The 19,993-nt window shown below is 45.7% G+C and overlaps 6 protein-coding genes across 17 annotated transcripts in view; 1 reads left to right on the top strand and 5 right to left on the bottom strand.

Annotated features, from left to right (window-relative positions):
• The window catches only part of sima (HIF-1 transcription factor component sima), a 101,272-nt gene extending 96,601 nt beyond the window's left edge, over nucleotides 1-4,671 (top strand). For all 8 annotated transcript variants that reach the window (XM_089462670.1, XM_089462668.1, XM_089462667.1 and 5 more), the window contains one exon: nucleotides 2,964-4,671. In XM_089462670.1, the coding sequence (XP_089318796.1) occupies nucleotides 2,964-3,581 (618 nt within the window). In that variant the 3' untranslated portion in view covers nucleotides 3,582-4,671. The remainder of the gene's footprint in view (nucleotides 1-2,963) is intronic.
• Nucleotides 3,664-7,941, bottom strand: LOC108611036 (uncharacterized). Its single transcript, XM_018003513.2, has 6 exons — nucleotides 7,407-7,941; nucleotides 7,232-7,332; nucleotides 6,133-6,139; nucleotides 5,679-5,932; nucleotides 5,228-5,462; nucleotides 3,664-5,168 (listed from the first exon to the last, which is right to left on the bottom strand). The coding sequence occupies exons 1-6, from the start codon at nucleotides 7,894-7,896 to the stop codon at nucleotides 4,828-4,830; spliced, it is 1,428 nt and encodes a 475-aa protein (XP_017859002.1). The 5' UTR covers nucleotides 7,897-7,941; the 3' UTR covers nucleotides 3,664-4,827.
• A 955-nt stretch (nucleotides 7,942-8,896) lies between these two features.
• Ppi1 (Protein phosphatase 1c interacting protein 1) lies at nucleotides 8,897-12,312 on the bottom strand. Of its 3 annotated transcripts, none has more exons than XM_089463106.1 (5): nucleotides 12,165-12,312; nucleotides 11,525-12,073; nucleotides 11,296-11,458; nucleotides 10,990-11,191; nucleotides 8,897-10,929 (listed from the first exon to the last, which is right to left on the bottom strand). In XM_089463106.1, exons 2-5 carry the CDS (start codon nucleotides 12,036-12,038, stop codon nucleotides 9,010-9,012), a joined length of 2,799 nt encoding a protein of 932 aa, XP_089319232.1. In that variant the 5' UTR covers nucleotides 12,039-12,073; nucleotides 12,165-12,312; the 3' UTR covers nucleotides 8,897-9,009. The 3 variants fall into 3 exon arrangements, with proteins under 3 accessions (XP_089319232.1, XP_089319233.1, XP_017871507.1); XM_089463107.1 differs by having other exon boundaries at nucleotides 12,134-12,282; XM_018016018.2 differs by having other exon boundaries at nucleotides 11,525-12,248.
• A 318-nt stretch (nucleotides 12,313-12,630) lies between these two features.
• Nucleotides 12,631-15,865, bottom strand: LOC108619444 (uncharacterized). Its single transcript, XM_018016030.2, has 3 exons — nucleotides 15,238-15,865; nucleotides 13,945-15,171; nucleotides 12,631-13,878 (listed from the first exon to the last, which is right to left on the bottom strand). The coding sequence occupies exons 1-3, from the start codon at nucleotides 15,657-15,659 to the stop codon at nucleotides 12,855-12,857; spliced, it is 2,673 nt and encodes an 890-aa protein (XP_017871519.1). The 5' UTR covers nucleotides 15,660-15,865; the 3' UTR covers nucleotides 12,631-12,854.
• A 278-nt stretch (nucleotides 15,866-16,143) lies between these two features.
• On the bottom strand, nucleotides 16,144-17,872 carry LOC108619555 (uncharacterized). Its single transcript, XM_018016209.2, has 2 exons — nucleotides 16,982-17,872; nucleotides 16,144-16,905 (listed from the first exon to the last, which is right to left on the bottom strand). The coding sequence occupies exons 1-2, from the start codon at nucleotides 17,404-17,406 to the stop codon at nucleotides 16,479-16,481; spliced, it is 852 nt and encodes a 283-aa protein (XP_017871698.1). The 5' UTR covers nucleotides 17,407-17,872; the 3' UTR covers nucleotides 16,144-16,478.
• A 154-nt stretch (nucleotides 17,873-18,026) lies between these two features.
• Tpi (triose phosphate isomerase) lies at nucleotides 18,027-19,690 on the bottom strand. Of its 3 annotated transcripts, none has more exons than XM_018016187.2 (3): nucleotides 19,385-19,690; nucleotides 18,623-19,198; nucleotides 18,027-18,548 (listed from the first exon to the last, which is right to left on the bottom strand). In XM_018016187.2, the coding sequence occupies exons 1-3, from the start codon at nucleotides 19,640-19,642 to the stop codon at nucleotides 18,342-18,344; spliced, it is 1,041 nt and encodes a 346-aa protein (XP_017871676.2). In that variant the 5' UTR covers nucleotides 19,643-19,690; the 3' UTR covers nucleotides 18,027-18,341. The 3 variants fall into 3 exon arrangements, with proteins under 3 accessions (XP_017871676.2, XP_017871687.1, XP_089319237.1); XM_018016198.2 differs by having other exon boundaries at nucleotides 19,353-19,490; XM_089463111.1 differs by lacking the exon at nucleotides 19,385-19,690 and adding an exon at nucleotides 19,318-19,356.
• Nucleotides 19,691-19,993: the final 303 nt, after the last annotated feature.

Below are 19,993 nucleotides of genomic sequence, written 5' to 3'. Positions count from 1 at the left end.
CAGCGGCAAACTTTTAGCTTTAATTACTTTGCGCTCGGCTGTGCATTTAAAGAGGCGCCCAAGTGACTCATTTCATTTGGGCACGTAATGTCAATGAACTGAGGGCGCTGATAATAAAAGCATGATGCCCCAACAGCCAAGTGAAAATGAAAATGGAAAGGAAAACGAAAACGAGAATGGAAACCAATTAAATGTGGCTTTAAAGAGCTGCAAAGCTCAGCAGATATATTTTTTATATACCCTGTAGGCCATAATAAAGATGACGCGAAAAGAATGCATTGCAATGGCTAAAAGATTGAAAGGTGTTAAGTGCCAGAAAGGTATTTATATGGCAAAAAAGCTGTGAAGTTGAGGGAAAAGAGTTTTCTTTTGCTGTTAACGAGTTTATTCAGAAAATTAATTTTAATACTAATGAGTGTCATCTTAGCATAAAAACCGTTTGGAATATTGAAAAATTATTTTGCATATCAGTTGGTATCAATTTTTTCAATATTTTTTTTAGAGAAGTTTTAATGGTCAAAATCGATAATAATCACTTGGTAATATCTGGCAGATTATCACACGCTTTTGAAATTATCAAACTATTTAGAAAATTGCTAAAATTGTTTCAATATAAATATCGAATACCTTTTTAGAGATTTCCTTGCGTTTTCAAAAACCGATAAAAATCGATTTACGAATTTCCTTTCAATTTTGCAGGTTACACCGTTAACACTAGTATGCTTAATTTAAATAGAGTTTGAGCTAACTTATTTGACTCTGGTATATGTAGAAGCGAGACAGAAAATACATGTGATTAGTTAGGATAGTTCGGATAGTCAGGATAGATAGTTAGGATCTTTTTTTTTTATAATATAAATATGAATAATATAAAATAAATAATAAAGTCTCTCTCTCTGTCTCTCTCTCTTTCTCTCTCTCTTTCTCTCTCTCTCTCTCTCTCTCTCTCGCTCTCTCCCTCCCTAACTGTTATCTAACAGTCGTTCATGCTCTGCTCGTGTCACATTACATTTCTGTCAGTGTGACTTCGTGCGCAGCTCCCTAAGGATAACTAAACAATTATTGTAATGTGCCTGTTCGGCTTAAACCTGCTTTTTGTTTGGGCTTTAATAATTTATTATTGTGGCATATTAGGTCGATGTCGAGTCGATGTCGATGTCGATGTCGATGTCGAGTCGATGTCGATGTCGATGGTCGTTGGTCGATGGCTTGATACTTTTGGCGGTAAGCCCAATATGGACGCACGCCAAACAATATATCATACAGTAAACCTATTACAATGTGCTTGGCATTTATTATGGCTTTGGCGGCTGGTATCGTAAGTTGGCCACCTAACCACGCCCCTAGCTGTGGGCGGTAGGCTGTGTGTTGTGTATTGTAGGCGCGTGCCGAGCACATTTTTTCTCCACTTTACTCTCTATAAATTCGTTATGCGCCCGAAGGGTGGCGGCAAGTGTGTCTGTATGTGTGTGTGTGTATCTATTGCTATGTATCTGTATCTGTAGCTGTAGCTGTGCACTGCTGTGACTAGGCAGCTGTTAATGTGTCGCCAAAAGGCGCAGATTTGTGCTTTGCTTTCTGCTGACAGCTGCTGCGCTCTCCCCACAGGACCTCATCATCGATACTGCCCTTTGTCTGGGCCATATTTGCCCATCGATCAACTTACAGCACTTTCGCTTTTTGTTGCCTTGTTGCAATTAGCGCCGTGAAAGCATTGCAAATAGCGCGCTTGGTTCAATAAACTGCACTCGGACTTTGACCATATTTGCTGTCAGTTGCCTCAGCTGCACCACCGCACCACCAGCCACTCACTTTCTCCTATTATTATTTTTTTTTTGCCATTTCATCTACATCATTTGGTCTCATTATTGAAAACGCGCGTCACTTGGAGATTGATATGTGCTTGATTTCCTGTGGCATTTGACGCTGCTTTGTATATGGTTTTTCTTCTTCTTTTCTTTTTTTTTGTAACCAGAATACAGCATAATCATATTCCCTAAGAACTCCCCATTTTGTCGTCTTCTATTACTGTAACGAATTCCGGCTGGGCCATCATTAAAATATGATTTATAGCGAGTAGCTGCCGAGTAGCTGCCGACCTCCTTTTCGTGCTCGACTTCTTGATGGACTCAAGTGCCGTTGGCTGCTGTGAGCTGCCCTTATCCCTTTGTGCTCCCATGGGTGTGGGAGAACACTGGGGCGAAGCGTGGGTGTGAGGCTGCACCATTGTCCTGTCTCGTGACTTTAAATATTTGTGCTGTGTCTGTGGCTTAGACAACAAATTGTGCTTGCCATTCGGGCTTGATTTTTCGACTGGCTTCCTTAATCGCAGCGTTTTCCGCTCTGAATATGAATTAGGCATTTAGCTGGTATTTTAATGGGCTTAGAAAGCGGTTTACGATTTTCCAAGCGTAATTAAGTAATTAAGCGTTTAATTTAAGCTAAATTTGCATAGATTGTACTCGCATTTAAGTTAGTTGTAATTTAAGTTAGTTGTTGTTTAAGTTAGTTGTAATTTATAGTAAGAAATAACCACAAATCGTTCCATTTACAATTACATAGATAAGAAAGAGGGCTCAAAATGTAAAGCACAAAAATTGTATACATACAACTGTAGTTCAAATGATCGATTTGAAACGATAAGTATCGATATCTTTATGTTTATTAGGAAAGCATTATACTATCGACTATTATCAACTGTTATCGATATCATAAATATGTAACATAGTCGATAACATTACAAAATAATTTATCTACAGTGACGTCCGCATTCAGCTCTATTTCCCTTCCTTGGCTGCTCTACCCTTCATTTTAGGTTATAAATTTGTCGATGACTTTTAGAGATGCGCACTTTAAACTTATCGATAAATTAATAATCACAATTAGTGGCACTCCACTGAACAGACTATTACTAATGTATCTTCTTTTCGTTTGCTTTCCTTCTCCCTCCCCTCAATATGCAGTCAAATAACAATGAAGGCGTAGCCGTGCCCATGATCATCGACGACAACTCTCTGGACCAGGTGGTGGCGCCCACTCTCGTATCGGCCAACGCCTGCAAGTACTCGATGCCGCTGCACTGCCACACGGCAACTGCCTCGGTGCTGCGCAACTATCGCCACAATCCGCTGATCAGCGGCACCAATTTGCAACTGTCGCCGGTCTTTAGCAGCGGCGAGGCAGCCAGCCCTTTGGCTGGCGATGGCGATGCCAGCTCTGTGGCCTCCTTAGATGATTCCATGCCGCCGGGCTTGACCGCCTGCGACACGGATGCCTCCAGTGACAGCAGCTTCGATGAGAGCAGCCTGGCCGACTCGGGCTCGCCCCAAATGCAGCTGCGCGCCGAGCAAATGGATGTGGCCTCGGTGCCCGAGGCTCCGCCTCCACAGCTGTGCGAGGCAGAGGAGGAGGACAGCCAGCCGTTGAGGAGCAATGCGACCAGCCGCAAGTCATCAATATCGTTCATAGACAGCAGCAATCCGCTGCTGCGCACACCCTACCTGATGGACCTGTGCAACGACGACTACAACATGACCGAGGAGAGCAGCTTCGAGCTTGACGGTGTGCTGGATTATCTCTAGACACCCTAAGCGCCTGTTCAACAACTATTGCGGTAGACAGGCAGGCAGGCAGGCAGGCATTGCATTTGTTTTTTACGTAGGCTTTTCTTTTTTTTCTTTTTGGGTTTCGTTTAGTTTGGCATTTAAAGAAGTGAAATCAAAACATAAACAAAAGATTGAATTTTGAGCCTTACGTAAAATTAGAAATTAAAAAATTAAAAATAACAAAAAGCCAACGACCACGCCCACACTCACGCACTCACACACGCATACACTGACAACAATGAAAAAGAAAAAAAAAACAGGAAGGGTTCAACATATTTTGAATAGTTTTGTAACAACTTTAACTGCCAAGAACAGATGAATAAATATATGATTCTACATGTAACAAAAAAGTTGAGAAGAAAAAGAAAAGACCCAAAAGAAAAACCAGAAAAAAAATATATTGATTACAATTTTATTACACTAAGAAAAATACAAAAAATAAAAAACTTGAATTTCATAGATTTTGCTCAAGAAAAATGAAAAATTTTGGTGACGGTTGTAATCCGAGCAGATTTTTAACGCAAAAGCTGTGAGAAAAAAAATCCAAAAAAAAAAACATAACTTTTTTGAAAATTTTTTAAACAAAACATACAAAAAAAATGAATAAAAATCATCTTCAAATAACGTTTAGTCTTAAGTCCAAATATTAAGTTCAAATGTTAACAAATATGTGTTTAAATAATTAAGTCGTACAGATTTCAACAGTTCAATTAATTTTTATTTTCAATCTTCTACTATTTTGCATTTCTTAACAAAAAAAAAAAAAAAAAAAATCAAAAAGCTAAGTAATTCTAAACTTTGCCAACAGTTCAATGATTTGATGTCAATTTATATAATTTTCAATTTTTGTTTTGTTCGTCTTTCGATCTAAATGTGCTTTAGCTTTTAGTTCTAAAGGACGACTATTGTTCACAAAGCAACTTTTATATACTAGTAAGAAATTCTCCATAAATACTATATGTTATTCAAACTCGATTTTGTTTTATGTTCTTTCACAATCAATGTTTTGCTAATAATGATAATGATTAAATAAATTAAGAATTCGTTTCAAGATGCCGTACAAGAAGTTTTTACTTTTAATTGGGAAATGGCTTGGGGCTTTTTTTTCAGAGCTTGAAAGAATTGTTTGATTGATATATTGGAAAATACTTGGGCAACTTAAATTTCATATGGAACTCTTCATTGTGTCTAAGACTTCATACAAACTCCATCTGAGCTCACCTCACTTGAATCGCACATTATTCTGCAGCAGCTCGAGCAGCTGCTCCTCGGGCGCCTTCCACTTGCATTGCGGATATTTGTATGTGCAGTAGTGGGGATTGTCTATGCGGCCCGCTTCGATGGCCTGACGCAGTGCCGATTGCTCCAGCCAGGAGAGCAGCCAGGACCAGTTGGCGGCACCATCAACCATCAGCTCCAAGTCAGAGGCCTGGCCACTGCGCACACTCTCGCCCGCTCTGTGGGTCAGCGTGCAAATAGATTTGAGCAGGCACACGGGCAGATTGATGTCGTTCTCCAGAAAGGTGCGTTCGATGGTGCTCAGCAGGCTGGGCAGTCCGGTCTCTGTGCGTGAATGTGGTATGAGTACATTATTTAGGTTTACTTATAGTTATTCGACTTACCCACTCTTTCGCCGCTGGCATTGCGATAAATCAGCTTAAAGTTATCGAAGAGCTGCAGGAAACTTTGCTCCTCATCGAGCAGGCGGCGCTCTGCGTGCTCACCGGAAGCCTCGCTCTTGCCAGCCGGCACTATTGTCTCCAGGCCCATGCTGCGTATGAGATGACCCACTGCGAAGCCGCCAGCGGCCACCAGGCCACAGCTCAGGATGGCAGCGGAGTTGACGATAACCAGTGGCTGCAATGGGTAAACAAACGCGGGAAAATACACTCAGAGAAATGATTTTAAAACTACTACAAATAAATGAGTATAATCTCAAATAGTCACACAATGTAAATAGACCCAAGGCAAGTAAGAAAAAGTTTACGCATTTTGAGCTAGATTTAGTTGAGGTACAAACTTTTTGGTATTTTCTGTAAGTGTATCATAAAATTTATTTTTCAAACTACTCACTCGAGGCGGTGCATTGGGTTTACGTTTGATCGGCACTTCCACAAATGGCATCAGATAGTTCAGACCCAGCGCCAGGTCCTTGTCAACGCTATCGAAGGATATGAGACGGAATCCTTGATTGTTTTTCTGCTGCTTGTGGCTGCTCGAAGTTGTGGCGCCTCTACCATCATGCTGTGTCTCTTCGGACTCGCCTGCCACCCAGCTGGACAGGATGAGGCACGATATAATCAAATATAGGAACTGCATGCTTCCGGCTGGCCGCGTCTGCTCCGTTGTGTAGCTGTCGCAGATTTGAAATCCATTTCGACTGGCGGCGTCTTGGTTAGTTACGTGCCGTCAGTAATTTTGGCCAGTCGCCGCTTCGTTGCCTCTTGGCTGTGATAATTTGAGTCGCATTTGAGCTCCACTTGCTGCTGCCGCTCTGTGGCTGTTGCGCAGCCGTGACATAAGCTACAACTAAGCTGAGGTGCGACAACGTTTTGTTTCTAGCGCCTCAATTGAGGAAGCAGCTGTTACTAAGGTAAACACTAAACGCCGATTGGCGCAAGTTCCCATCATTATAAATTGACAGAGACGGAAACACTCTCTCACTCTTAAATCTGAAGAATGGTATATATGGCACCAAAGATTCATTTAAATGTGTTTTTAGGTTGGATTATAACCTTATTATATAGAAAATGTGGAATGGATATACAGCAGAGAATAGCAGGCGAGATTGAGACAAATCTGGAAGGCAATGTGTGTCATATATGAAGTTAGAGGACAACTTTGAAAACGCTATGATATGTAGATATACGGATATATATAACAGATTATATCGGCTGAGGTAGTGGATATATATTGTACATACTGAGTTCGAAAAAAAATAAATACGAAATCAAACAATTTTGAATTTAAGATTAATTTAAGCTATGCGGACTTTTTGCCACTTGTAGAGATCCAAGCTGAATTCCCAACATTATTATGACATATTGAGAATTAAATTGAAATTTTTTTGTAATTAATAAATATTGTATTTGGAATATTAAAGCCTAAACAAAATTTTGTTGTTCTATTTTTTTTTTAATAAACAACAATAGAATTAAGTTCAAAAATCAATATTAAATAATTTGTATATAGATTTGTATATAGATAAAAAAATTGTTTATATATATTTTTATCAATTTAATATATTTTTTTAATTTTACAAATATAAAATATATATTTTCTTATATATAATATATAAATAATTAACAACTAAAGAACTAAGCAGATCGATATCCATTGAAGTACTGCAACATAGTTGGCCAAGATCTCAGCAGGAAGCTGCCCGAGAGCTGGGGCCAGCTGCAGCTGCGGTAGGCGTGGCTACAGCTGCGGCTGCTGCGTGCCACATCAATGGCGCTGTAGACGGCTGTGCCATTCAGATAGGTGTCCAGCCAGCGGGAGCTGTGGGCAGCAGGGGATTAGCTAAAGGGAAGCCTTGCAAGTACAGTAAATACTCACTGGGCGAGAACATCGATGAGCCTGGCGGCTGTTGGCCAGCTTGGACTCGGCTGCTGCAGCTGTGCCGCGTTCTGCTGCAAGTAGTGGCAAATGGCGCGTTGTGCACAGACGGAGACATCGATGCTGTGCTCGTCCAGCTGTGACTCCAGCAGCTGCGTCAGACTACGCACTGAAAGGGAGAGGGCGAGTGAAGGGAGAGAGAGAACTCAACAATGAACACTCATTAGCTATGGGGCTACTCACTGCCACGTCTGCTCTCCTGTTGCTTGGCACTGTACCCATAGCCATAGCCGTAGCCATTTGCACTGCTGATGGAGGTAAGGACCAGGGGCGCCAGCACCAGGCGTACAACTGCGGCTACAATCGCGCCGGCGGCCACAATGAGCGCCGTGTTGAGCAGCGCTGTGGTGCGCAGATTGAGCAGACCCTGGACGGCATCGCGGGCCAGCTGCATGCTGCGCTTCACGGGCACCTTGACCATGGGAATTATGAACTCCATTTCGACGCTGACATCCTCGCCGCTGGCATTGAAGTGAAAGCCGCGTGCCTGACGCCTCTCGCCCTCGTCTCTGGCCACACTCTCCTCGCGCGGCTCGAAGTCGTGGAAGCGCAGCTGCCGGACACTCGCATTGTTGTAGTAATGGTCGCCGTAGCCGTTGGGCGTGGCCTCATGGCCCAGCAGCTGAAAGACGACGCCCAACAGGCCCAGACTTAAGGCCCAATGTTGATGCATTCTGAACGGCTCTGCGCGTGCTGCTCGCTCCGAGTCTCAAGTGCCACTGAGCGCAGGCACAGCCGTCAGTTAGCTCTTTGTAGCGACTCTCTCGGCAGTCTGTGTGTGGCATGTAATGCCATGTAAGTGCCACATGAATTTCATGGCTCTTGGCTCTGTCATCAAGATACTATGCGACAAATTCATTAAAACTAAAGCGAACAAATTAAGTGGAATACTTTGGGGACGGCAAAGTGAAGCGATTCGAGTGGGGTAAAGTTGGGTAGAGGCTGAGATTATGCGGGATCAGCTGGCTGAGATGACATGCAAATTCGTTGTCAAAGACCTGGCGAACGCGAATGCGTTTGCTCTGCTCATGGCATAAGGTTAGACAAACATGGAACTGCCAGTCAAAACGGTAGCAGCAATTGGTGGCATCAACAGAGCGTAACGAACGGTAGCACTGGTATTGGTATGCAGTACTTGAATGTTTGTGTATGTGTGTGTGAGTGTGTGGGTGCTTGCAATTTGTGTGTGCACTGTTTACTGTTATATCATGCGCGCCTCAAAGGTTAGATAAACAACACTTTTCCGATTAATCCACATTTTATGCAACCAATGACAATTGTGTAACATCAAAGTCACAAGAACGGTTTATTTACATAGCCCGATTTGGGCTGTGGCCAAGGTCAACATGAATATGACCCCAATTGTAGTTTAAAATGTGCATATGTATGTGAGTGCATCTAAGTCTATATGCGGTAGTGCCTGAGGTAGAGCCATTCTAAGGTATAGTCACTACCAGGTATTCTCCGCTCTACTTTACTCTCGAGAAATATGAGCGATTTTCATTAGTTAAGGTATCTTTGTAAATTTTCAGCTCTTCTGTGCGATTCTCATCTACTACTATGGGATTATCGTCAATTAAAGATTTCTCTTAGAACCGAGTATTTATATAAGCCATCAAAAGATAACTGGCACTGACTCTACCCCTTTCTAATTGTATTCAAACAACATTCGATTTTTTGGTTTAAAATTTGTGCGGTTTTTATTTTGTATAAAGCGAAACTAATTATTATCTGAAGATTTGGCTAAAACTTAAAAAAAATGGATCAAATAAAAATTTCGATACGACTACGTACTGAACCTCTCGGTTTTACTAGCTGAAAATCGTACTTTCTTGGAGCTTAGGGAAACTTTCGATGTGACCTTTTGGAACTGTTTGGCAGTCGGCGGATAGGCAGCTCGGTTGAGCCGCTGATGGCGCGCATCGTATAATTGACTATCCTTGCGATCTTTCTCCAAAGTAGTCGCTGCCTGAGATTCGCTATTGTAGCCTCCCTTCTGGCGGGGCTTTGTTGACCCGGGTGCTGGCTTCTTTTCTGTCTTCTTGGGCGGATTGCGCATTCTGGGCGGCTTTGGCTCCTGATGCACGAAGCCCTTGCCAAAGATCCAAGGGAATCTGTCTTTGCGCTCGCCTATAACGCAGCCGCCGTACTGCACGTAGGCGTTGGGCGGATGCGGATACATGGTGGGCAGGGCCCAGTCGTTCTCATTGTACTGCGTCTCTGCGTTGGTCCTGTGGCTGACCTTCAGCCGCTCCGGATGCATTAGACCCGCTGGCGGCGTTACACCAAAATCGAATTCGGCTTCGCTGTCCGTGGTATCTGAGAGCACCAGCTCGTTCTCGCAGTTGTGCAGCTCACGCTTCGCGCACTGCCGCTGCAACTCATCCACCAGCTGCTTCTTGTCGATGAAGCTGCGGCAGTAGCACTGCATCACGGGCCTGTGGCACTTGCACTTGCTGAAGCCCATGTTCTTGAGGCATCGCTTCAGTTCCCGCACCTTCTTCAGCAGCGGATTCTTCACGATGCGAAATTGCACAGGCTTCATATTCGCATAGGGATTGGCGGCCCGCTTCAGCGTGTCTGGATCCTTGAGCGGCCGCAGTGTGATGAGATACTCGTCGTTCTTCTTCTCGATGTGCAGAGTCGGCAATTGCACCAAATCCTCTGGCTTTTCCTCCATCTCGTGGCTTGGCTTTGGCTTCTGTTTGTGATACGACATATATTTCGATATGGGTACACTGTCAACGGGATAATCCTTGAGAAAGTAGCCCATCAGCTCGCGTATGGACCGGCGTATGGCGCCGGGTCGCCAGCCGGGCAGCTTCGCCAATGGATTGTCCGTCCAGAGCCAGCCCATGTGGCCGGGCACCATGCGTCCATCATCGAAACAATTGGTGTGGCCCAGTCGGGGATGGGCCAGCTTATCCATAGGCGCATAGACCTTGGACTTTACATTAAACTTGGGTTGCGCCTTGCGTCTCTTCGTCTTCTTGGGCTCGGCACAAGGATCTGCAATTTTATTCGAGTATTTTCGGTGTTTCTTCGATGCTTTGGCCAGCTTGCAGGCCTCATCGCAGATTTGCTTGATCTTCAGCTTCTTATCCGAGTCATCTTCGCCAACTTCGAAAAGTTTCTGCATTTCCGCGAAAATACTAACCAAGTCTGTAGGCAACTTCTTTGATGAAGTCTTGTTGCATGGCTGTATACTTTTGCATTTCTTAATGCTCTGCTTAAGTGATTTGTAATCGCTCACAATCGATTCGAATGCTTCCTCGGTTTTGGATTCAGAGCCAAAATCGCGGCAGGTGTTGGTGTTGGAGATCTTCGATTCGCTGCTCTTCTGCTGAAAGAAGTCAACGATGATGTCCTTGGCCGTGGCCGACTCATCATACTCCTTCTCCGTGAATATGGGCAGCGGCTTGTAGCCGCAGTGCGGGCATGCCGCTATCTGGGGCAGCCAGGACACATCCGCGTGGCACATGAGGCACGAGCGTTCCGGCTTCACGCCCATCTGCTTCAGCTTTGGCGCCGAGGCTTGCGAGCACATGCGATTCACATTGCCTTCCCCCAAATAGGATCGCGAAGCGAATGAGAATTGATGGCCGGGTCCGGGCGATGCCTCAATCTTCAAGCAGCCATCGTCGGATTTGTCGGCGCTGTAGACATTGTAGGGCCCAGCCACGTCGATCAGTTTACGCGACCGCAACTAGAACCACCCGAAACCGAAACGATCAGTGTTTGACCTGGAACGAGTGTAGCTACTCACCTCGTCACCGCCACAAGTTCTACTATTGTTATTGGATGTTTCACAAAAGTCGTTTGTATCGTCCGACTGATCATCAATGCTAACGAAGCCCTGGCATGGATCGGAAGAGGTTTCTGCAGAGCTATCTGTTGTATCCTCCCCCATTGAAACGCCAGTGCAGTCGTCGTCGTCGTCGTCGCCGTCATCGTCGGTTTCGTCATCGCTGCAAAGGTCCATGTCCGTGTCCATTACTCTATTGAATTTCAGGCGCCATCGGCTTTTTTGTTGGCTTCCAGGCTCCAGCCAGCAGCCGTGGAGCTTACTTACTCTTCGATGCTTTGACACTTCATGGTCATCGAGAGGCGTACTGTGCACATGCCCACGGTACAGCCCTTACATGTCAGCTCTACTTCTGTGGTATAGACAACCTCTTCAGTTGTGTTGATCATCCGCAGTATGACACTGTCTGGCGGGGCAAAGCAGCCGCGTCCTGGGCAACAAATAGTGAAAGAGTTGCACAAGTCAACAAAAATCGAACTTAGATTCCGTCGCTTACCGATTTCCTTATTCATGTACTTAACAGAGAGATTGACACCATCCGTTAGCGCCTTGTCCAGACACTCTGGCTGTATTGAGAATCGAGCGCTCGGCTCGGACGGCATACAGTTGACACCGATGCGATTCGAGCACAAGACCGGAGTGCAGCCCTTGCATATGACCACGTTCATTTGCAGTTGGTCTCGCTCCTCAAAGTCGCGGCCGGGCATATAGAGCTTCATGCAGATCATGTTGGCCACGAAACACCGGAACTTGTCCTTGTCGGGCTTGACCTTCTTCTTGCCTTTGCCACTCGGCCCGCACATGGCGTCGATGTCAACGTTGGCGTCCTTCTCGGCCTCCTTGGCCATTTGCAAGCGAAACGCTGGGCCGCAGCACATATTCTTGTCCGGTTTGCCTTTCTTATCCTTGTTATCATTGCTTTGCGGATTCTGTCTGGTTGAACAGCGTATATAGTTCTCCTTATCCCTGCTCAGCTCGTTCGATGCCCAGCAGCATGGTGCCTTCGACATTGTGCAAAGTACGCGTTGTCTACGAATAAGTTCAACTGAATAAAAAATAAATAAATATATATATATATATTATAATTTGGAAATACGGTAGCTACAGTTAATTTCAATTTCAAATACACGAATTACAATTTCGATGCTATAAATTTTTATTCGCTCGAGCCTGAAAGCCAACGCGTTGAAATTTCAATAGAGTATGACTAAAATTTTGAACTGCTCCGACCAAGTAATTTTTGAATGTCTCATGGCTCACTTTGATCAACTGAAAGTCTTCACATAGGCCTTGGAGCAATTATATGCTAACATTTTTGTCTTATGAATTGTGAAATAAATATATTATCATTGGGTATGAATAAATGTATTTCATCTGTAATAATTATGGAATATACTAGGAATATTCATATCACGCTCGGAGCCATTCCTAACCATTTCACAACTTTTAATAATTTGCGAAATTTTCGCGAACTTTTTATTCATGCTCACTCAAATTATCAAGTTTCTTCGCAACTATAAATGCGTGTCATAATCAGATATCTCTATGCAAATTATTTTGCTTGTTTAACTCAATTGTTCAATTTGGCAAAGTCGTGCACAATTTCATTTTGCATATTGCTTTATTTATTCATGATTTCGACTTGTAAAATGTTTCCTTAAATTACATAAAAGATGATATTTAACTTAAAATCTGCACACTGCTGGCTGCTTCGCTTTGCTGACCCATTGACCACATTGCTTGTCTCTCCAATCGTGTTTACAACAGATTCGTGAGATTTTTCCTTTACTTAAAATTTCATTTCTTGATTCTAGTTGTAGTTTCTATTAGTTTGCTTTGAGCCAGGTGGGCTTGCCGCTGTATGGATCGAAACCGCCTCGAAAGATTGCAGTATCGGCTCCACCCTTCAGTCGGCCCTTGGACTTATCTGCTGCCTTGGGCTTGTCTGTCTTACGTCTGTTGATCATTTTGGGCGGCTTTGGCTCCCGATGCACGAAGCCCTTACCAAAGATCCAGGGGAATCTGTCCTTGCGTTCGCCAATAACGCAGCCGCCGTACTGCACCTGGGCGTTGGGCGGATGCGGATACATGGTGGGCAAGGCCCAGTCGTTCTCATTGTACTGCGTCTCACAGTTCACCCGATCGGGTCGATTGCAGCGCTCCGGCTTGACGATGCCCGCCGGCGGCGTCACTCCAAACTCCAATTCGTTGTCGCTGTCACTCTCGCTGAGGTCAGAGTAGACGAAGGTGTCGCTGACGTCCTGCCAGCCTTGCTCCGCGCTCAGAATTTTCACATCTTCGACGAGCAGCTTCTGGTCGATATGACTGCGACAGAAGCAGCGGGACACCGGCTGATGGCAGGTGCACACATCATAGCCCCTGTCGTTGAGGCCGAGCTTGATGTTGCGCTTGCCGGTCGCGATTGGATCCTTGGAAATGCGGAAGACGACTGGCTTCATATTCGCATACGGATTGGCAGCCACAGCCAGGGTCTTCGCATCCTTGAGCGGCCGCAGGGTGATGGTGTACTCGTCGTGCTTCTTGACTATATGCAGCGTCGGATGCTGTATGAGGGGCTCCTCGACAGCGCACTTGTCCGGCTCCTTGCGGGTGCGATAGTGAAAGCGCGAGTTCACGATCTTGTCTGCGGGGTAGTCCTTCAGGAAGTAGGCCATTAGCTCGCGTATTGACTTCTTGATGGCGCCTGGCTTCCAGCTTTTGTGGTGGGCTGCCAGCTCGCTCTTGGTCCACATCCAGCCCATGTGGCAGGGCACTCGGCCGCTGCCCTGCGAGCAGGTGTGATGGGTGTTTGGCTGCCGAATCGGATCCTTGCGCACCAGGAACGTATAGCTAAGGGCGAGAAGGGAACTCCCATTGATCTCTCTGACCCAATGGATGGTCTGGGTGGCAACTTACCGCTTGGACTTGCGACGTTTGCTCTTCCGTGTCACACACTTGGATTTCTTCTTCCGTTTGGTTGGCACACACTCCTCCATCTCCCTAAGCAGCTTCTTAATTGACGCCGACCGTCGGCGACCCTTCTTGCCCTTCCGTGTGATCTCAGCGCACTGCTTCAGCACATTGTCGGCCACCTCCTTGGCTGACGGCTTGCCGCCGACCACCTTCTGCATATCGGAGAAGATCTTGAGCAGATGCTCGCGATGCTGTGACGGTGTCGATGGCGTCTTCTTCGGCGATAGGGGCCGCGCAGGCGACTTGCTCTCCGGCGACTTGGGCTTCGTATCGACCATATTATCGCAGAGCTGCTGGATGCGGCAGCGAGTGCAGACACGTCCCCCCTTGCAGGTGCAGGTCTTGGTGATCTTCGTAGCGCTGCATGACGCTGAGTCGCCGTTGCTGCACGTGAAGCGCCTTCTCTGGCTGGACTCACTGCTCACGCGCGTGTGGAGCATGTGATCGCGCAGGACATCCGCTGCGGTGGCCGTTTCATCGAACGGCTCCTCGCTGGGCTGCTCCAGGTCGCAGCGCTTGTAGCCGCAATACGGGCAGGCGGCAAACTTGGGCAGCCACGTGATGTTGGCATGGCACACGGAGCACAGCAGCGGGGGCGTGTACTTGGCGGTGGCCAGCTCCGGTGCCCTGATGATGGGACAGGCGCCCAGGGCGCGCTTGCGCACTTCCTGCAGCTCCTCCAGCTGTTGGGGCGAAAGAGGGGCATCGAATTCTGGTTTCGATGGTTTTTCGATGTTTCGATCCTGGTACAGCGAGCTGTCGCTGGAATCGTATGAGCTGCTGCTGTCGCTGCTTGCATCAGATCGAACGCACTGGCATCGCCTGGACCGCTCATGCCCCGACGGTGGAGTGGGCACACGCTCCCTGTCTATTTGCAGATCCACCAGCAGCTTCTTCAGCATTTTACGTTCACGTTCCTTGGTTGGATCCAGTGCTGGCGGTGTCTTCGCACCGCGCACCCCACAGCTACATTCCTTGCCAGCCGGCGGGTTTTCGTTATGCGTGCAGTTAAAGGGGGCTCCGGCCTGCGACATGAGGCGCTCGTCTGTGATGCAGGTGGTGCCCGCACACTTCCGGGAACGGCCCAGCGTGAATATTATGTCACGCGGATTCACTGACTTGTCCTGCGGCCGGCAGACATCATAGCAGCCAAAGGGAAGCAGGCGGGCGCTGAGGAGAAACATAGAAGGCAAATGAAATGGATCTCTCCCCTGTCGCTCGGCAGTCGCTACTCACTCTAGATCCGGATCGACGGAGCTGATATTGATTTTCAGGTGAAGCTGACCCATGCGCCTTTTGCCCTTTTCCAAGGTGATGTTCAGGCTCTCAGTGCAGGAGAAGGTGGGATCCGCCAGCATGCGCAGCAGTCCAGTCGAAGGTCTGCAGGTGCCGCAGCCGAACAAATTGTCATTTTCGTAAACGGTCACGCAGATGCCCTTGGAGCTCAGGGAGCCAACCAAATCGCAGGGACTGGCCACAAAGGTGCTAATCGGATTATTTGGAAAATGGTCGGCTACCACTCGATCTGGGGACAGCTCCATGAAGTCTTTGTATAGACGCACTCTATACCTATACGGACTCTCCTCCCCCTCGACAACGGGTAGACTTGACTGCAGCACAATAATGTTGAACGCATAGCATTGCTTAAGGTTATCCATAATGAAGCATTTGAATTATACGATTCCTCAACTGGATGTACGGCTAATGGTAATTTATATGAAATTTGCCAATAATTATATATAATTTGTAAAAATATATATTTAAAAAGAGAATTTTTTTTCTTTCATATAAAATTTGCTGCTTGGAAAAACTGATCTACTATAATTGACTTGAATTGAAATGAATAAACATTTAAAAAAAAGCATGCTGAGTTCAGAATCGGAAAAAAATATATTTGAAAAAATATTAAATCCGTGAACTAGATGTCGGCATAAACATAGTTTCTCTCGACTCCTGCAAGGAGCTTGAGAGATTTAAAGATTTGTCAAAGATCATAATTCATATTAAACATCTTTGTATGGATCTGCAGAGTATTCAGATAACAATACACCAAGAATATAGCTAAACCATTCATTTATGGCCTTGCTGGCCTTTTAATCTTCCGCCGTATTATTTATTGCCAAGATAAGTAAACTCTCCACGTGATTTGACAGCTATTTGAAATTTATTTGGAATGCAAAACCTTGCATAAATCTGTAGTTAAAATCTTCGGTGCATTTTGTGAACAAGGAATTTGGATTTAAACATTCGATCACTACTATCCGTCCGCATTACGGTGCGGGCTTTGTTAATGTCTACGAAATCTCTTCAGAGAGGACCCACCAGCAGCTGATCGAAGGAACTTGGCATTGGCAGCAGTTTGAGAGCCGCTGGCGTATTTCCTATCAGCCACTGCCAATCGTAGGTATCTGAGGTTCCTCTTGCTGGTATTTCAGCCGGTAGACGCGATGCTGCTGGACAGCTGGCCAGTCACTCGATCATCCGCAACGCTGTTGTCCCGGTCTGCACCTGGCTTGCCTCGAGTAGTTGGCCTGCCTCGAGCCGTTGAACTGCCTGGACAGCGCATGGGTCGGCGGCGGTGTGGGCACCAACATCTTGTCGTACTCCAGCTCGATGAGCAGCCGATTGAGCAATTCACGTTCGCACTCCTTGCTTCGATCCAGTGCCTTGGGCACCACCGTATCCGTGCCATGCAGCACGCAGCCACAGCCGGCAGTCGAGTTGACCTCCTTGCGAACGCAGCTGAAGGGAGCCTCGCCAAACGACATTAGACGCTTGTCCGTGATGCACGCGACTGCGGCGGTTCGTTTGGAGCGGCCCAGCGTGAATATTATGTCACGCGGATTGATGGACGTATCGAGCGTTCGGCAGATATCAAAACAGCCGAACGGAATCATCCGTGAGCTGAAAGAAACAGCAATATATGGATACATATAGATGAGTGGCTAAAGAGTGGCTTAGCACTCCAGCGGCTACTTACTCCAGTTGGGGATCGGCAGCACTAAACTTGATATTGAAGTCAACGCGCGCCACTCGCACCCCCTCCTGCTCCGCATCGACGGTGTAGGCCCCGGTGGCCGTAAATGTTGGCTCAGTCAGCGGGCGCAGAATATCATCGATTGGCCTAAAGGAGCCGCAGCCCAGCAGTTGCCCATTCTCGTAGATAGCCAAGCGGATGCCCTTGGATGTCAGGGATTCAGCCAATTCGTATGGGTTGGCCACGAATTCGCCCAGAGCCTCATCGGGAAATTCTTTGCCATAGATACGATCATCTGTCACTTTTAAGTATTGTTTATATGGACAAACCATATACGTGTAAGGACAGGGCTCCCCTGGCTTGTGTTTGAGCGTTGATTTCTCCAAAATAGCATCGAAATAGTATAATTGCTTAATTTGCTGTTCCATTGTAATGCTTATCCGTTAAATTGTTTCGCGTCTTACTACTGGATTGGGTTTTCGACTAACGTAAATTTATATATAATTTGGTAATCTGATGTGTAAATTTTAAAAATATATAAAATTTTTTTGATTAGAAAACCCAATCTTTTTAACGATGAGGAATAGAAACAAATCGAAGACTAAGACTACATTATGTCAATTCGGACCTAGACAGCCTACTGAGCTACATTAGAGAGTTGGCAATAGGTCGAATAGGAAAATGTAAGATGATATTGATAATGATGTAATATCTGTTTGTCTTTTTCGACAATCAAGTGTGCATAAAATACAAATACTAGTATTATGTATATATAGAATATATCATCTCATATATTCTAATTGCGACAAACGAATATAGCTCATCGACTGCAGTTCTTTATGTGGTCTCAAATAAATATTTTGCTATGGGGCCAGAGGTAGTTTCTCTATATATACATTTATCAAAGTCCAAAGCACAATTGTATACGGTAATTAAAACTTATCTGTAGACTATTCAGCGTCTGCATCTGTATAGGTCTAAGGTACGCCTCGCCTGCACTTATCTCCACATATGTGTGAATTTTGAAACATATTATTGTATATATATATATATTTTTAACATTTATTTTGAGGTCTTAGCGTCCAAATTTTAAAATATATAATGAGTGTAATTCAAATAATCCTTTGATAGCAACTCGAAGTGTGTTGTGGATGCCAAAATGTGAATAAGTTATGAGGAATATCTTTTGAGAACAAGGAATTTTGAATTACATCCGATTACTACAATCCAGCGCCATCTTAACTGCGTTTCTCTAAGCGATCAACAACATTTTGCGTAATGCGATATATGTATGTCCTATATGGTTAACAGATTTCTTGTGCGGGCAGTTGGCGAGCTGCTGCAAATGCGGCGTAAGATGCATTTACTTGCGGGCATTGACGATGTCCACGAACTCTGGCTTGAGGGAGGCGCCGCCAACGAGGAAACCATCGATGTCGGGCTTCTTGGCCAGCTCCTTGGCATTGGCGGCCGTCACAGAGCCGCCGTACTGAATGCGCAGAGTGTTGGACACCTCCTTCGAGATGTTCTCTGTCAGCCACTGTCGCAGGAAGGCGTGCACCTCTTGGGCCTGCAAGGTGAAAATGTGAGAGTATGAAAGTAAGACCCTGATCATCGGAGAGCAATTTGCAGCCTTGCACTTACCTGATCGGGCGTAGCTGTCTTGCCGGTTCCAATGGCCCAAACGGGCTCGTAGGCAACGACTACGTTGGTCCAGTCCCTGATTTTCTTGGCATAGGCGCACATCTGGCGGGCGACCACTTCGTTGGTCTTGCCGGCCTCACGCTCTTCCAGGGTCTCGCCAATGCAGGCGATCACCTTCAGGCCCTCGGCCAGGGCGTGCTCGGCCTTCTCGGCAATCAGCTCGTCCGACTCCTTGAAGATAGCGCGACGCTCCGAGTGACCCAAGATAACCCAATCGGCGCCGACATCCTTCAGCATAGCGGGCGAAATCTCACCAGTGAAGGCGCCCTTGGCCACCTTGTAGGCATTCTGGCCGGCCACGCCGATGCTGCAGGGCAGCAGATTGCGGGCGAACATCAAGTAGATGGCCGGGCAACCAATGACCACATCGGTGTTGGGATCGAGCTGGGCATCGGAGAGTACTTTGCAGATTTCGGCAATCGACTTCTGGTCGCCGTTCATCTTCCAGTTGCCACCCACGCAGAATTTACGGCCACTCATGTTGCTGACGGTGTCTTTGGAGAAGTTCGCGTAGAGCTGCACGCCGGAAAGTAAGAGATATCAAACATTAAAATATTGGATAAGAGAAATTTGGAGTGTAGGTAGTAAATGTTAAAATTTTGATTGATAAATCGCCGGGAAAAGTTCACTTTTACTTTTATTCGTATTTAAACGAACGACAGAGACCTACCTCGAATGTAATCAAATGATGTACTAACTAACCTTCTTCTGACCTTCATATGTCTTCCATTGGCACTTGAAAAGCTTTGGAAAAACAGCTGTGAATTTGCCCAGAAGAGCTTGCGAGACGACGCTCTTAAGTGCGTCCAGCGTTAAATTGGTCGCCGAATGGTTCATGTCCATGATGGATGGGTTCGAAAAGAAAATACCCCTGGACGCGCAATGAGAATCAACTGTTCTGCTTTGAATAAACTGCTTGGGCTGGAGGCGGTATAATCCGTTATTGTAAATCAAAAACATTATTTGAATCAAAAGTTTTCAGATCGAATGATAAATTTAAGTATTCTAAAGTGTGAAGAACAAACAGATTGAGCTACGCTTACTCAGGGCTACTCTTATATAAGTAGAAGACGGATTAGCAGAGACATAAACCTGCTGATTGGAGTCAGTCAGCTGCTACAGGTAAAATGTCTAACTAGCTTATGGGAATGAAAAAAATAAAAAGAAAGCATTGCACATATGCTTAAATCTTTGGCTAAGTATGTTATTGAAATAATTGATTTTTGCTGATCTTATGTAAATTGAAATGCTTTCGCTTAGCCGAGACACAATGCCAACGGCAGGGTGTAAAGCTCTTGGCAATCTTATTGG

The sequence above is a fragment of the Drosophila arizonae genome, chromosome 2 (assembly GCF_054131065.1).
Source record: "Drosophila arizonae isolate 15081-1271.41 chromosome 2, UAZ_ARI_1.0, whole genome shotgun sequence".
Classification (NCBI taxonomy): domain Eukaryota; kingdom Metazoa; phylum Arthropoda; class Insecta; order Diptera; family Drosophilidae; genus Drosophila; species Drosophila arizonae.
The sequence above is the reverse complement of the archived record's forward strand: the minus strand, read 5'-3'. Positions and strand labels throughout refer to the sequence as shown.

What these genes read in the sequence shown, in the direction of transcription:
- Ppi1 (XM_089463106.1), bottom strand. Translation starts at nt 12,038, where the DNA reads ATGTCGAAGGCACCATGCTGCTGGGCATCGAACGAGCTGAGCAGGGAT. An exon ending in GTACATGAATAAGGAAATCG is followed by an intron (nt 11,459 to 11,524) that starts GTAAGCGACGGA and finishes TTTGTTGCCCAG; the next exon opens with GACGCGGCTGCTTTGCCCCG. An exon ending in GAACTTGTGGCGGTGACGAG is followed by an intron (nt 10,930 to 10,989) that starts GTGAGTAGCTAC and finishes GGGTGGTTCTAG; the next exon opens with TTGCGGTCGCGTAAACTGAT.
- LOC108611036 (XM_018003513.2), bottom strand. Translation starts at nt 7,896, where the DNA reads ATGCATCAACATTGGGCCTTAAGTCTGGGCCTGTTGGGCGTCGTCTTT. An exon ending in AACCCAATGCACCGCCTCGA is followed by an intron (nt 5,463 to 5,678) that starts GTGAGTAGTTTG and finishes TACCCATTGCAG; the next exon opens with CCACTGGTTATCGTCAACTC. An exon ending in TGCCAGCGGCGAAAGAGTGG is followed by an intron (nt 5,169 to 5,227) that starts GTAAGTCGAATA and finishes ATTCACGCACAG; the next exon opens with AGACCGGACTGCCCAGCCTG.
- LOC108619555 (XM_018016209.2), bottom strand. Translation starts at nt 17,406, where the DNA reads ATGGAACAGCAAATTAAGCAATTATACTATTTCGATGCTATTTTGGAG. An exon ending in GCTGCCGATCCCCAACTGGA is followed by an intron (nt 16,906 to 16,981) that starts GTAAGTAGCCGC and finishes TGTTTCTTTCAG; the next exon opens with CTCACGGATGATTCCGTTCG.
- LOC108619444 (XM_018016030.2), bottom strand. Translation starts at nt 15,659, where the DNA reads ATGGATAACCTTAAGCAATGCTATGCGTTCAACATTATTGTGCTGCAG. An exon ending in TCCGTCGATCCGGATCTAGA is followed by an intron (nt 15,172 to 15,237) that starts GTGAGTAGCGAC and finishes GTTTCTCCTCAG; the next exon opens with CGCCCGCCTGCTTCCCTTTG. An exon ending in AAACGTCGCAAGTCCAAGCG is followed by an intron (nt 13,879 to 13,944) that starts GTAAGTTGCCAC and finishes TCTCGCCCTTAG; the next exon opens with CTATACGTTCCTGGTGCGCA.
- Tpi (XM_018016187.2), bottom strand. Translation starts at nt 19,642, where the DNA reads ATGTTTTTGATTTACAATAACGGATTATACCGCCTCCAGCCCAAGCAG. An exon ending in CATATGAAGGTCAGAAGAAG is followed by an intron (nt 19,199 to 19,384) that starts GTTAGTTAGTAC and finishes TCCGGCGTGCAG; the next exon opens with CTCTACGCGAACTTCTCCAA. An exon ending in AGACAGCTACGCCCGATCAG is followed by an intron (nt 18,549 to 18,622) that starts GTAAGTGCAAGG and finishes TTCACCTTGCAG; the next exon opens with GCCCAAGAGGTGCACGCCTT.